The sequence below is a fragment of the Budorcas taxicolor genome, chromosome 21 (genome assembly GCF_023091745.1).
Source record: "Budorcas taxicolor isolate Tak-1 chromosome 21, Takin1.1, whole genome shotgun sequence".
NCBI classification, from domain to species: Eukaryota; Metazoa; Chordata; class Mammalia; order Artiodactyla; family Bovidae; genus Budorcas; species Budorcas taxicolor.
In genome coordinates this window covers 61,075,907-61,091,529 of record NC_068930.1, presented here as the reverse complement: position 1 = coordinate 61,091,529, position 15,623 = coordinate 61,075,907, and the positions used below count along the sequence as shown (strand labels likewise).

Genomic DNA, 15,623 nt, shown 5'->3' with positions numbered 1-15,623 from the left:
ACCCCTTGCAGGCCCAAGGCTCAGGAGTCTCGCGTTCTGGGCCCAGATCCCCTGATATTGGGTAAGTCACTTCCTCTTTCTGGGTCTCCACTTCCTTGTCATACGAGGGGACTGGATGAGGTCTGTGATGGCCATGTTTTTTCCAACAGTGGGCTCTTTTTTCAAATAAAATCTTAAACAGATCCTTAATTTATCAAACATGAGAAAGCGTGTGGGCTCTGAGCACACACATTCCCAGCGACCCCGCCACTGTCCGGCGTCTGATCACCTGACAGTCACAGCTTCAGCAGCTTTACCTCACCTCCAACCCACCAGCGAAGCCTGGGGCTCCAGCTTCTCATGTCTCCACTGCCCACTCTCCCGGCTCCAGCCCTCTCTCCCAGCCACCACAGGTGCCCCCCTGCTTCTGCCCCTATTCCCCCCACAATCTGTCCTCAATACAATCCAAATACAAGTCAGGTCACCCCTCTGCGAACCCCACCCATGGCCCCTCTCACCTAGAGCACCCTCCAAAGCCTGTACCCCACCGGCTAGCCTTTTTCTGTCCTCTTCCCGACTCCACTCCAGCCTCCCTGGCCTCCCCGTGTCAGACACACCAACCACCACCCCCACCCCCCACCTCTCAGGGGCTTGACTCACTCTCCCCACTTCCTTCAGATCTTGGCTAAACACGGTTTTCTTGGAGCGGCCTTCCCCAGCCACCTGCTCCAGAACAGCCCCCCTGGGCTCCCATACCCCCTAACCCTGACTTTTTGTCTTTCCTGCTGGGAAGGTCAGCTGCAAGCCGGCAGGGGCTCGGTTTAAGGCTGGGCCACCCCCCTCTATTTAATGCAGATACTACTTGTGGAATGAACACTGAATGAATAGAGGAAGAGAAGTGTCTGCATCCAGAGTACTGGGCAGCCTGTCTGCATTTTCCTTCTCCCCAGCCGGTGTTTCCAATAAGAAGCAGACGGAGCTTGCTTGCCAAGATCCTCATACTCCTGTTCCAGGGGGCTGACATCCAAGCCACCCCCTCCGAGCCCCTGGGTGTGGCGTGGGAGGCATTCCCCTAGCTGTCTGGACATCCATCTCCTGCCAGCGAGGAGGAGGGGGCTTTGGGAGCCGGGTGGAAAGCTGAGCTCAGCTAAAGACTTGGAAGCCAGCCCTGAGTGGTCGGCAGGCACTGGGGGTGGCCTGGGGGTGAGGGGTCATAGATGATTGCCCCTCACCATCTTTGGGTACTGTAACACGGGTAGATGTGCAGCTCAGGGGCTGACAGAGGATGCACGGGTGAGACTGAGAACTGTCTTCTAGTATTTGAGTGAAGAAGGATTGGGCCCCTCTGAACAGGGTTTCTAATGGTACAAGTTAGAAGGAGGCAGACTTTCTTTGATATCTATTGGAAAGACTACCACAGTGGTGGTTAAGTTCCCCATCACTGGAGGTATGCAAGCACCTTTCAGGAATATTGTCAATGGGATTCCTGTACTGGGTGCAAGGTTAAATGAGATACTATCTCAGAACTCTTCCAACTCCAAAGATCCTCTTAAATAAAGCAACCTTTTTTTTTTTTTTTTTTTAGCAACAAACCAATAGTCAATTACTATTTATGATGGATGGGCCCCACACAGTTTAAAGTAAGCTTGCACTGGTGTGTTCATCCTTGGTTGCCTGTGGATAGCTACTTAAATAGTAATTTATCCAATCCTCATAACAATCTTAAGAAGCAGGTGTTATTATTACCCCCATTTTACGGATGAGGCCAAGGCCATCCCATCCTAGTTAAGCAATTGGGAAACAGAGGTTATCAACAAATGATAATAGCAGTAATAATAATAACTATTAAAAGTTTGCCCTCCGCCCCAGGTGCAAAACTTCTTATGCATTATCTCATTTAATCCTCAAAACAACTCTGAAGGGTAGTTATTATCATTTATCTTCATTTTCTAGGTAAGTGAAGGAAATGGCAACCCCTTGGCCTGGAAAATCTCATGTATAGCAGAGCCTGGAGGGCTGCAGTTCATGGGGTCGCAAAGAGTCGGGCACGACTGAGCGATTAACACTTGTTAACACTAACACTAATGAGGCACAGAGAGGTTAAGTATTAATAACTGACCCTGTAATAAACAGAGAAAGGCAAGAGGAAATGGGTAAGGAGAGGTCAACCTGGGACAATTATGGGAAGTCACATAGTTCGGGACCCTGGCCCCTCACCTCCCCTTCCTCCCTGGGAATCTCCTCCTAGGTCCACCCATCAGTATTGGGTGTGGTAGATATTTGATTCTTGGGGGGGCGCCCTCCCCAACAAAATTTCCAGTTCCTCCAGCGGATGACATTTGTCTTTCCACTTCCAAGGGAAAGGATCCAGGCTGGGACGGAAATGGGGGAGGGGGAGGAGGGGAGGCATTCGGATCTAGTGCTCTCAGGTCCCTCTGAGACACCCCTCCCACTAGCCTAGGGCCAGTTACCTCCAGCTGCTCCCCAGTTCGGGGCTGCCGGAGAACAGCCCGTCGCTTTAACACTGGAGAAAACTGAGGCCCGCGGAGCTGAGGTCACAGAGCTAAGCCAGGCAGCAACTGAGTGTCCATCACAGAAGTAGCTCGAGCCTGGCTTCCCCCGTGGCGCCCACCATCCTTAATTCCCAGGAAGGTCTAAGAGGTTTGCCCAGTAATCTGCCTCTGAACAGGAACCTCTTCATCCCACTGAATCTTTCCCTGGGCGCCTGCTGGGCTGGGCTGATCGAAAGAATCTACTTCGGAGCGCAGCCCTGAGCAATGTCCAGAAGTCCGAGGGTGCGAGATGGGGGTGGGGGACAGGAAACCAGACGCTGGAGACCCCTCCCGAAAGCCGGTTCCCAAACCGGTTTGGCTTCACGCATTCCAAGCAGTGCCTCCTCCCTTCCGTAGGGGATTCCTAAGGCCACGCGCAGTTCGTGCGCCCTGGACCCTCCCCAAGCCCCAGGCTTCGCAAAGGCCGGTCCGAAGGTCACCACTGTCCGGGAATCCAAAAGAGGGGTGAGGGAGGGGCTCCCGGTGGGTCCTCGGTCTTGGCGGGCGGGTGGGCTACAGGCCGCGGGCGTGTCCAAACTTACGGGGACTCGGGTCCTCGGCCCCACGCGCGGCCGAGCGCCAGCACTCGAGGACGCGCGCGGGACACAGGCGAAGCGGCGGGCGCGAGAGGCTAGAGGGGCCCGGCCCGCGGTGATCACATCTGAAGTTCAGGCGAGACCAGAACCCGGGGAGGGGGCCGCGATCGCACAGCCCCTCCGCTTCGGCTCTGACAGATAGAGACGACCCTCAGATACCCACCAACCTAGCCCCGGACGTGCCAGCCGGTTTTCCGGCGAGCGACATCTGGGTTTAAAAGTTTCGCCAAGTCTTGGGTCCTGAAGAGGCACCAGGGCCGCCCCCTTCCGCGCAGTACCGGGGGGACCGGCCCGAGCCGTGGCCAGGGGTTCGGTCTCAGTCCAACACCCCGAAGTCCTGCGGCAGGGCTACTCCGGAGCTCCGAGCGCTCTCGGGGGCGGGAGGGACGCGGAACGAGAGGGGCCCGGGGACACCGAGGGAGAAGGGGGCGCCGCGGCTCCGCACTTACCCCACGGGGTCCGCGCGCTCGGGCGCCCCGGCTCGTCGGATCATGCCGCCGTCAGCTCCGGGACCGTGAAGGCAAGGGCTCAGGCGCCGGGCGGCGCGGGCCGCGGGGGCCCGGGCGCCCGCATGCCCCTGGCGCTGCTGCCCTGGGGAAGGGCCCGGGCGGGCACCGCCGCCAGCCCCGCGCCGAGTCGGGAAGCCACCGCCGCAGCCGCCGCCGCGCTCTGGGGCCCTCGCTCCCTCCACTTCCTGTATCGGAGCGAGCGGGGCTTTCAGGAAGAGGCTGGCCTTGGTGGTCAAGGGTTTTTTTTTGTCAAAAGCCTTTCGGCAGCGGCTCGCGGCCCCGAGCCCCCCACCCCCACCCCCGGGGGCCCTCGGAAGCCCCTGCAGCCGCGCCCCCTGGGCTGGGCTGGGCAGGGCCTGGCGGCGGGCGGCGTCGGGTCGGAGCAACCAGCCGCGGGGTGCTCCCTGCGCCGCTCTGGCAGCTCCCGGAGACCGGGGAGAAAAACTTAGAGAAAAGTTTGCAGCTTGGTGGAGAGTCCCGTGGGAAGCAAGGCGCTTCCGCTCCGGACCGGCAGGTGGGGAAGCCGAGAGCTCTACGCAGAGCACTCTCGCGCTTTACCTCCTGCCCGAAGGAGGCTCAAAATGCCATAGGACAGCTCAGGCCAGAGGCAGGGCGCCTCCTCCACGTCTCTGACAGGTGGCCACGCTGCCTTCTCTTGAATGCCTCCACTGACGGTGGACTCACTGCCTCACAGGGCCGTCTGTTCTTCCATCAAGCCAGGCATCTAATTCACCTGTTCTAGGTATCACGTCTAGATCAGAGCAGAAAGAGAAAGCCAGTCAGTTTACGCAAATACAACTACAGCTACTCTAGTGGGACCAGGAGACCTCTCTTCTAAAGGCCTGGGCACTCAAAAATGCCTCCTGAGCCCGGGGTGCCCTCAGAATATCTCACAGTGACTGGTCAGCACTGACCCCTACAGAGTGACCTCAGTCTAATGCAGGGTTCCTCAGCCTCTTCACAGTTGATATTTGGGGCCAGATAATGCTTGGTTGGTGGAGCTGTCTTGTGTCTTGTAGAACGGCCTCTGCCCACTGTGCCCGTAGCATCACCCTCTCCTTGTAACAACCCCAAAACGTCTCCAGACATTGTCAAATATCCCTGGTGGCCACAATCATCCCAGTTGAGACCCTCTGGTCTAACATCTTTATTTCACAGATAAGGAAACTGAGACAAAGGAGGTGACTTGCCTGAGGCACATGGCAAGGTAAGGTGTCACAGGACTGAGGCCCAGGGCTCTGGTGAAAGCATTCGGAGGCGAGGCCTCTTTGCCCTCCCTACCCCTGCTTGCTCATCTGTAGAAGTGATATGTATAAACCGGAGGGGGTGAGGGGGGCACTCCAGGGTGCCATTATTATTAGTCCTCTGCTGTTGCTAAAACAAGCCTGTAGGCCATTCCCAGGGCTCCCTGGGCCCCAGGGTCCATCCAGCTCTCACACCTAGAATAGTCTTCCAGCTCCTTCTAGGCTGATCTGGATTGCGAGTAACCGCACTCTTCCATGGCCTCCACAAATGAAGGTTTCCTTCAGCACCCTGGTGGGCTTCCCTGGTGACTCAGATGGTAGAGAATCTGCCTTCAAGGCAGGAGACCCAAGTTCAATCCCTGGGTTGGAAAGATCCCCAGGAGAAGGAAATGGCAGTGCACTCCAGTATTCTTGCCTGGGAAATCCCATGGACAGAGGAGTCTGGCGGGCTACAGTCCATGTGGTCGCAAAAAGTTGGACACGACTTGCACTCACTTTGCTCCCTGGACCACATCTGAGAAACTCAGGACAAGCTTTTCAAAGCCCGGGTTCCATGAAACCATCTCCAGGGCTCTAACCATGTCCACCAGAGGCCTCCACAAGGCCTGCTCCTCACTTCCTCTGTGAAGACAGAACTCCTCTGGTGGGCACCAGGCGAGGCCCCGCCCTGACCTTGTTGCTGCTAACTGACGGAGGAGGATGTTGCCAAGATTGGAATCTGAGCAGCTCCCTTTAGTCACGGCCTCTGCCAAGCTAGCCCTTAGATTCCTTCCTGGGTCGCCTTTTCACTCTCAAGTCCTCACACTCCCCACTTCTCTCCCTGGAGTGAATCTGAGGACTCCTGTGGGAAGTGAAAATCTCCAGCTGTTTAGGCCTGCAAACCCCTTCCTCTACCCTCACCTTTTTTGGTTAACAGTTTGCGTTTAAGGAGTCAACCCTCCTCAGTTAAGTTCATCCGAAAATAACCAGATTCTACCCCCACTTTAGAGGACACACACTAATCTAATCTGACCAATCAGCCCTATATTCACCAGGCCCAGTGATTGCCTCATGGATGAGCACATGACCTAAGCTGGGCCAATAGGATCCCTCCCTGGGACTTTATGTTGGTACTATCAGGAAATGCCAGCAGTCTTCCCCACCACCCCCCCCCACCCCCCAACCACAAACTGGCTTTATCCAGGGAGAGCATAAGCTTGGGGCAGCCCAGTAGTTACTTGAGCCACCATGTGGTAAAATTGTGCTCAAAAGATAGTCAAGAGAGGAAAGTAATGCAGAGAGAGACTATGCCCTAATGACATCTTTTGAGGTTTTGATTCTGAGATGCTTAAAGCACCATTAGACATCTCATGTATAAGAACCAATATAGTCCTTTATATTTTCTTTCTATTTCTAAAAACTCAAGCCAAATCTCCGTCAGGTTTCTGTTAACCATCACACAAAGACTCCAAGCTGTCCGTGACTGCAGCCCCTCCTTCCACCTTCCACTCTCAGCTGGGTCTGGAGGATGTCCAGTTGTGGCAGGACTGTAGGAATGCAGAGGTCAACACTTCAACTTATTTCCCCGAAAGAGAAAAGGCTGCTTTGCCTCTCTGGGTCCTCCTGGGGTAGCTCTCACCTCCACAAGCTCCTCCACTTTCCCCTCCCTCTACTCAGATGAGGGCAAATAGGCTTGATCCGGAGGAGGAATGTGTGAATTTTCAGGGCAAAGTCACCTTCAGGAGGTTAACTCCAAACCTTGCTGGAGTTTCTGGGGACGATTAGCAAAGAAAAATATTTCACAGCACAGTCTTATTTTTCAAAATCTTGCTCTGAGTTGGATTACAGACTTTGAGGAAACAGAGCATATTTGTTCAACAGAAATTTTCCTAGTATATAGAGTAGTTAAAAGTTAGTAACTACTCTTTCCTAGTATATAGAGTAGTTAAGTTAAGAGTAGGGGCTGGAGTAAGAAGTTCAGTTCAGTTCAGTCACTCAGTCATGTCTGACTTTTTGCGACCCCATGAACCACAGCACACCAGGCCTCCCTGTCCATCACCAACTCCTGGAGTTAACCCAAACTCATGTCCATCGAGTCGGTGATGCCATCCAACCATCTCATCCTCTGTCGTCCCCTTCTCTTCCTGCCCTCAATCTTTCCCAGCATCAGGGTCTTTTCAAATGAGTCAGCTCTTCGCATCAGGTGGCCAAAGTATTGGAGCTTCAGCTTCAACATCAGTCCTTCCAATGAACACCCAGGACTGATCTCCTTTAGGATGGACTGGTTGGATCTCCTTGCAGTCCAAGGGACTCTCAAGAGTCTTCTCCAACACCACAGTTCAAAAGCATCAATTCTCCAGCACTCAGCTTTCTTCACAGTCCAACTCTCACATCCATACATGACCACAGGAAAAACCATAGCCTTGACTAGACAGACCTTTGTTGGCAAAGTAATGTCTCTGCTTTTCAATATGCTATTTAGGTTGGTCATAACTTTTCTTCCAAGGAGCAAGCGTCTTTTAATTTCATGGCTGCAATCACCATCTGCAGTGATTTTGGAGCCCCCAAAAATAAAGTCTGACACTGTTTCCACTGTTTCCCCATCAATTTCCCATGAAGTGATGGGACCAGATGCCATGATCTTCGTTTTCTGAATGTTGAGCTTTAAGCCAGCTTTTTCACTCTCCTCTTTCACTTTCATCAAGAGGCTTTTTAGTTTCTCTTCACTTTCTGCCATAAGGGTAGTGTCATCTGCATATCTGAGGTTATTGATACTTCTCCCAGCAATCTTGATTCCAGCCTGTGCTTCTTCCAGTCCAGCGTTTCTCATGATATACTCTGCATATAAGTTAAATGAGCAGGGTGACAATAGACAGCCTTGACGCACTCCTTTTCCTATTTGGAACCAGTCTGTTGTTCCATGTCCAGTTCTAGCTGTTGCTTCCTGACCTGCATACAGATTTCTCAAGAGGCAGGTCGGGTGGTCTGGTATTCCCATCTCTTTCAGAATTTTCCACAGTTGATTGTGATCCATACAGTCAAAGGCTTTGGCATAGTCAATAAAGCAGAAATAGATGTTTTTCTGGAACTCTCTTGCTTTTTCAATGATCCAGCAGATGTTGGCAATTTGATCTCTGGTTCCTCTGCCTTTTCTAAAACCAGCTTGAACATCTTGAACCAGCTTGAAGTTCACGGTTCACATATTACTGAAGCCCAGCTTGGAGAATTTTGAGCATTACTTTACTAGTGTGTGAGATGAGTGCAATTGTGTGGTAGTTTGAGCATTCTTTGGCATTGCCTTTCTTTGGGATTGGAATGAAAACTGACCTTTTCCAGTCCTGTGGCCACTGCTGAGTTTTCCAAATTTGCTGGCATGTTGAGTGCAGCACTTTCACAGCATCATCTTTCAGGATTTGAAATAGCTCAATTGAAATTCCATCACCTCCACTAGCTTTCAGGAGGCCAGGGTTCAAATCCTAGCTCTGCCACTTAGCTCCTGTGCAGCCTTAGGCAAACTACTTCACCTCTGTGTGACTCAGTTTCTTCATCTGTCAGATGGGATAGTAATAGCACCTACCTCATAGGGATTCTGTGACTGTTGCATGAACTAATGTAGGTAAGGGACTTAGAACAGACCCTGGCATGTAGTAAGTACTCAATAAGTATTAACAATTATTTGTGCTATGACTAAGCACAATGAATCAGTCAACTCTCACAGGTACTTCTGATTAGGATAACTTGAGTATGACTTAAGTAGTAAAGAAATCGCCTGCAATCTAGGAGAAGCAGAAGAAACAGCTTTAGTCCTTGGGTTGGGAAGATCCCCTGGAAAAGGGACAGGCTACCCACTCCAGTATTCTTGGGTTTCTCTGGTGGCTCAGATGGTAAAGAATCCGCCTCCAATGCGGGAGACCTGGGTTCAATCCCTGGGTTGGGAAGATCCCTTGGAGGAGGGTGTGGCAAACCACTCCAGTATTCTTGCCTGGAGAATCCCATGGACTGAGGAGCCTGGCGGGCTACAGTTGCATGTGCAAGAGGAGGATTTAGTAAATGTGTAGTGGGAAGTAGCAGGGACTGTGCTATCCCTCTTAGATCTATTATCTTCCTCAGCCTGAAGACGAGAAGGAGTGGTTACCAGACCCAGAAGCAGAGATTCCTGTCCTGTAGAATGATCACTTAGGGAGCGGACCAAGGACCCTCAGTCTAGGGATGCAGCCAGGAAAATAATCCAAATAATCTCCCTCCACCTAACCTCCAGCAAGCAGTAGGCCCTGCAGTCGCTAAACTCAGCTGGAAGCCAGAGGGCTTGGGAGCCTATTGGTCAGTCCCTATAGGTGTGGAGTCCCTCTGGGTCAGACTCCTGGGGTGTGGGGAAGGACTGGGGTCAGGGAGGGCAGGAGGGCAAAACTGTGGAATCAGACAAAATGAGGTCAAATCTTACCGGACTTTGGCAGGCACTCTTGGGCAAATCAGCCAAGGGACCAGACAGATGAGTGAAACCATCTTGGATCCTCTGGACCAGCCCATCTGCTAGCCAAATATCATGCAGTGACCTCTATCAATGTCACATGGACCAGGAGAATCAAGGGACAAGTCCTACCTGAATTCTTGACTGGAACAATTGTGAAATATAATAAAAATGTTTGGGGCAATTTTGTTTTGCAAAAATAGACACAGAAAACAGCTCTCTTCCTGAGGCTTTTCCATCTTCTTCTGACCACCTCCCCCTACCAGAGCTCCAACATTTCTGTTCCCTGTTACCCTGGTGAAATATGATGAAAGTGGTGGAGAAAAACTTTATTATTGCAAAATCACTCAGTATCTTTCAGGTCAGCCAGGAACACAGTGTCTGCAGTGACTGGGTAGGGGCTGGAGTGACCTGAGAACCTGGCTCTGGAGGAAGCCTCTTCTCAGCTCTCCCCAGCAGACGCCCAGCAGGAATGAGGGCCTGTGCATAAAGGGCCTTACAATTTTAAAGAAGAGTAAAAACTGGGACTCGGAATTTTTATAGGACTGTATCAGATTTCTGAAACACGACCCTGACTAAAGAAGCATTTCCAAAAGCCCAGTTGTCCTATGGATGCTGGCTGAGGATCTGACCACACCTGTACCTTCAGCCGCTCTGAGACTCCATGTGGCAGGAAGGTGACTCTGACTCATGTGAAGGTGTGCCTAGTGGAACCCACAGGTGCACAGGGATTCCATAGGATCCAGAAGGGATGGGATCCTGACAGATAATGTTTGGCCCTGGTGGCTCAGATGTTAAAGAATCTGCCTGCAATGTGGGAGACCCAGGCTCAATCCCTGGGTCAGGAAGATCCCCTAGAGAAGGGAATGGCTACCCACTCCAGTATTCTTGCCTGGAGAATCCCATGGACAGAGGAACTTGGTGGGGTTCAGTCCATGGGGTCACAAAGAGTCGGATACGACTGAGCGACTAACACCCTTTTCTGTCCCCTAGAACCAAGCAGGATATCTTTAGTCCCAGTCTCCGGCATTCTGCCTCATTGACCTCTCTCTGCAGGTCCCCGTCTTTCTCCCCTTCTCTCTGCAGACAGACAACCCCACAACCCCCAAGTCTCCAGGTCTCAGTTACCCCTGTATAGAGACTGACTAGCATCCCATAGTCCCGATTCCCAATTCTCTGGAGATAACATCTGATTATTGTCTTGGCTGTGAGGGGTTGGCAATCTCAGAGAGCAAGGGTGCTCATGAGCTGAGGACACACCCCAACAAACTTTTAAAGCAACCTCCAACCTGGATTATTGGGGCAGCTTCTTGTCTGGTCTCCCACTTGCCCTCGGCCAGCCCCACTCATCACTGTGGCAGAAACTGAAAGCTTTCAAGATCTTTCTTAAAGAACCTCTCTCTTGCCCAGTCACTGCATTGGTTCATCTGACTCCAGGTTCCTCTCTGAAGCCTGCATGCTCCCTACTAAAACACCCTCTTAAACCACACTTGTTACATATTTCTAGACACTACGATGTTCTCATGCCTCTGTTATCCTTAGCATGAGAGTGCCAGCTCCCTAGGAGCAGGAAATATGCCCTCTTTAAAAAAAATTTTTTCTCTCCCCTCATAATCTTCAGTGGAGGGATTTGCAAACAGCAGGCACTTAATAATCTCTTATTGTCTAAATAAAAAGACTTGTAACCAAGGAGAAAGCCTGCTCTATTTCTGAGTCCTGTGTCATTGTTTGATTTGTCCCTGCTTTGTGCTGCCAGGTTCCTATGCAATTTTGCTCTTTACAGCATCGGACCTTGCTTCTATCACCACTCACACCCACAACTGGGTATTGTTTTTGCTTTGGCTCCATCCCTTCATTGTTTCTGGAGTTACTTCTCCACTGGTCTTCAGTAGCATATTGGGCACCTACTGACCTGGGGAGTTCCTCTTTCAGTATCCTATCATTTTGCCTTTTCATACTGTTCATGGGGTTCTCAAGGCAAGGATACTGAAGTGGTTTGCCATTCCCTCTCCAGTGGACCACATTTTGTCAGACCTCTCCACCATGACCCGTCCATCTTGGGTGGCCCCACACAGCATGGCTTAGTTTCATTGAGTTAGACCAGGCTGTGGTCCTTGTGATCAGATTGGCTACTTTTCTGTGGTTACAGTTTCAGCGTGTCTGCCCTCTGATGCCTCTCGCAACACCTACTGTCTTGGGTTTCTCTTACCTTGGACGTGGGGTATCTCTTCACAGCTGCTCAAGCAAAATGCCCCCTCTGCTCTTTCATATGTATTGGTATAAAACAGTACACAGTTGCGGATGTGACTGGTGATAGAAACAAGGTCCGATGCTGTAAAGAGTAATATTGCATAAGAACCTGGAATGTTAGGTCCACGAATTAAGGCAAATCGGAAGTGGTCAAACAGGAGATGGCAAGAGGGAACGTCGACATTCTAGGAATCAGCAAACTAAAATGGACTGGAATGGGTGAATTTAACTCAGATGACCATTATATCTACTACTGTGAGCAGGAATCCCTCAGAAGAAATGGAGTAGCCATCACAGTCAACAACAGAGTCTGAAATGCAGTACTTGGATGCAGTCTCAAAAACGACACAATGACCTCTGTTCGTTTCCAAGGCAAACCATTCAATATGATGGTAATCCAAGCCTATGCCCCAACCAGTAACGCTGAAGAAGCTGAAGTTGAACGGTTCTATGAAGACCTACAAGACCTTTTAGAACTAACACTCAAAAAAGATGTCCTTTTCATTATAGGGGACTGGAATGCAAAAGTAGGAAGTCAAGAAACACCTGGAGTAACAGGCAAGTTTGGCCTTGGAGTACAGAATGAAGCAGGGCAAATGCTAACAGAGTTCTGCAAAGAGAAAGCACTGGTCATAGCAAACACCCTCTTCCACAAAAGAAGATTCTACACATGGACATCACCAGATGGTCAACACCAAAATCAGATTGATTATGTTCTTTGCAGCCAAAGATGGAGAAGCTCTATACAGTCAGCAAAAACAAGACCAGGAGCTGACTGTGGCTTAGATCATGAACTCCTTATTACCAAATTCAGACTTAAATTGAAGAAAGTAGGGAAAAACACTAGACCATTCAGATATGACCTAAATCAAATCCCTTATGATTATACAGTGGAAGTGAGAAATAGACTTAAGGGACTAGATCTTATAGACAGAGTGCTGATGAACTATGGACAGAGGTTTGTGACATTGTACAGGAGACAGGGATCAAGACCATCCCCATGGAAAAGAAATGCAAAAAAGCAAAATGGCTGTCTGGGGAGGCCTTACAAATAGCTGTGAAAAGAAGAGAGGCGAAAAGCAAAGGAGAAGAGGAAAGATATTCCCATTTGAATGCAGAGTTCCAGAGAATAGCAAGGAGAGATAAGAAAGCCTTCCTCAGTGATCAATGCAAAGAAATAGAGGAAAACAACAGAATGCGAAAGACTAGAGATCTCTTCAAGAAAATTAGAGATGCCAAGGGAACATTTCATGCAAAGATGGGCTCGAAAAAGGACAGAAATGGGATGGACCTAACAGAAGCAGAAGATATTAAGAAGAGGTGGCAAGAATACACAGAAGAACTATACAAAAAAGATCTTCACTACCAAGATAATCATGATGGTGTGATAACTCACCTAGAACCAGACATCCTGGAATGTGAAGTCAAGTGGGCCTTAGAAAACATCACTACGAACAAAGCTAGTGGAGGTGATGGAATTCCAGTTGAGCTATTTCAAATCCTGAAAGATGATGCTGTGAAAGTGCTGCACTCAACATGCCAGCAAATTTGGAAAACTCAGCAGTGGCCACAGGACTGGAAAAGGTCAGTTTTCATTCCAATCCCAAAGAAAGGCAATGCCAAAGAATGCTCAAACTACCACACAATTGCACTCATCTCACACACTAGTAAAGTAATGCTCAAAATTCTCCAAGCTGGGCTTCAGTAATATGTGAACCATGAACTTCCAGGTGTTCAAGCTGGTTTTAGAAAATGCAGAGGAACCAGAGATCAAATTGCCAACATCCGCTGGATCATGGAAAAAGCAAGAGAGTTCCAGAAAAACATCTATTTCTGCTTTATTGACTATGTCAAAGCCTTTGACTGTGTGGATCACAATCAACTGTGGAAAATTCTGAAAGAGATGGGAATACCAGACAACCCGACCTGCCTCTTGAGAAACATGTATGCAGGTCAGGAAGCAACAGCTAGAACTGGACATGGAACAACAGACTGGTTCCAAATAGGAAAAGGAGTGCGTCAAGGCTGTCTATTGTCACCCTGCTCATTTAACTTATATGCAGAGTACATCATAAGAAACGCTGGGCTGGAAGAAGCACAAGCTGGAATCAAGATTGCTGGGAGAAATATTAATAACCTCAGATATGCAGATGACACCACCCTTACGGCAGAAAGTGAAGAGGAACTAAAAAGCCTCTTGATGAAAGTGAAAGAGGAGAGTGAAAAAGCTGGCCTAAAGCTCAACATTCAGAAAACGAAGATCATGGCATCTGGTCCCATCACTTCATGGGAAATAGATGGGGAAACAGTGGACTTTATTTTTTGGGGCTCCAAAATCACTGCAGATGGTGATTGCAGCCATGAAATTAAAAGATGCTTGCTCCTTGGAAGGAAAGTTATGACCAACCTAGATAGCATATTAAAAGGCAAAGACATTACTTTGCCAACAAAGGTCTGTCTGGTCAAGGCTATAGTTTTTCCAGTGGTCATGTATGGATGTGAGAGTTGGACTGTGAAGAAAGCTGAGTGCCAAAGAATTGATGCTTTAGAACTGTGGTGTTGGAGAAAACTCTTGAGAGTCCCTTGGACTGCAAGAAGGTCCAACCAGCCCATCCTAAAGGAGATCAGTCTGGGGTGTTTATTGGAAGGACTGATGTTGAAGCTGTAACTCCAGTACTCATGTGTGGCCACCTCATGTGAAGAGCTGACTCATTGGAAAAGACCCTGATGCTGGGAGGGATTGGCGGCAGGAGGAGAAGGGGACGATAGAGGATGAGATGGTTGGATGGCATCACCGACTTGAAGGACATGAATTTGGGTAAACTCCAGGAGTTGGTGATGGGCAGGGAGGCCTGGCGTGCTGCAATTCATGGGGTTGCAAAGAGTTGGACATGACTGAGCGACTGAACTGAATTGAACTGAACTGTGCTATCAGAAGATGAACTAAAATTAGGGTCACGAATGTCCTTAACTGGGACTTCCCTTGTGGTCCAGTGGATAAGGCTCCACGTTCTCAATGTGGGGGACCAAGTTTTGATCCCTGGTCAGGAAACTAGAATCTTCTTGCTGCAACAAGAGATCCCTCATGCCTCAGCTAAGACCCTATGCAGCCAAATAAGTGTTAGGGGGAGAAAAGAATGTCTTTAATTCATACAGTCTACAAATTATGATACCAGTGAGACTCTGGGAGGACATGGAAGACCTGTCCTTGAGGAGATTTCAAACTAGTGGAATGAGATATGCCATAGGAGGATGCTTTTGGGTTTGAGTGACAGGAAACCTTGACTCTAAGTGGACCAAAGGAAATGTCTCATATAACTCACAGCCCAGGTTAGGGAAATGCATCTGTTATCTCAGTACAGTTCAGTCACTCAGTCACGTCTGACTCTTTGCGACCCCATGGACTGCAGCCCACCAGGCTTCCCTGTCCATCACGAACTCCCAGAGGTTACTCAAACTCATGTCCATTGAGTTGGTGATGCCATCCAACCATCTCATGCTCTGTCGTCCCCTTCTCCTCCCACCCTCAATCTTTCCCAGCATCAGGGTCTTTTCTAATGAGTCAGTTCTTCGCATCAGGTGGCCAAAGCATTGGAGTTTCAGCTTCAGCATCAGTCCTTCCAATGAATATCCAGGAATGATTTCCTTTAGGATGGACTGGTTGGATCTCCTTGCAGTCCAAGGGACTCTCAAGAGTCTTCTTCAACGCCGCAGTTCAAAAGCATCAATTCTTTGGCATTCAGCTTTCTTTATAGTTCAACTCTCACATCCATATATGACTACTGGAAAAGCCAAAGCTTTGACTAGATGGACCTTTGTTGGCAATGTCTCTGCTTTTTAATATGCTGTCTAGGTTGGTTATAACTTTCCTTCCAAGGAGTAAGCGTCTTTTAATTTCATGGCTGCAGTCACCATCTGCAGTGATTTTGGAGCCGCTCCAAATAAAGCCTGTCACTGTTTCCATTGTTTCCCCGTCTATTTGCCATGAAGTGATGGGACCAGTTGCCATGATCTTAGTTTTCTGAATGTTGAGTTTTAAGCCAACG

The 15,623-nt window shown here is 49.6% G+C and overlaps 1 protein-coding gene across 1 annotated transcript in view; it reads right to left on the bottom strand.

Moving 5' to 3' along the window:
* Positions 1–3,692, bottom strand: part of RIN3 (Ras and Rab interactor 3) — a 132,316-nt gene extending 128,624 nt beyond the window's left edge. Inside the window, exon 1 of the mRNA XM_052659715.1 lies at positions 3,577–3,692. Within this exon, the coding sequence (XP_052515675.1) occupies positions 3,577–3,620 (44 nt within the window). The 5' untranslated portion in view covers positions 3,621–3,692. The remainder of the gene's footprint in view (positions 1–3,576) is intronic.
* Positions 3,693–15,623: the final 11,931 nt, after the last annotated feature.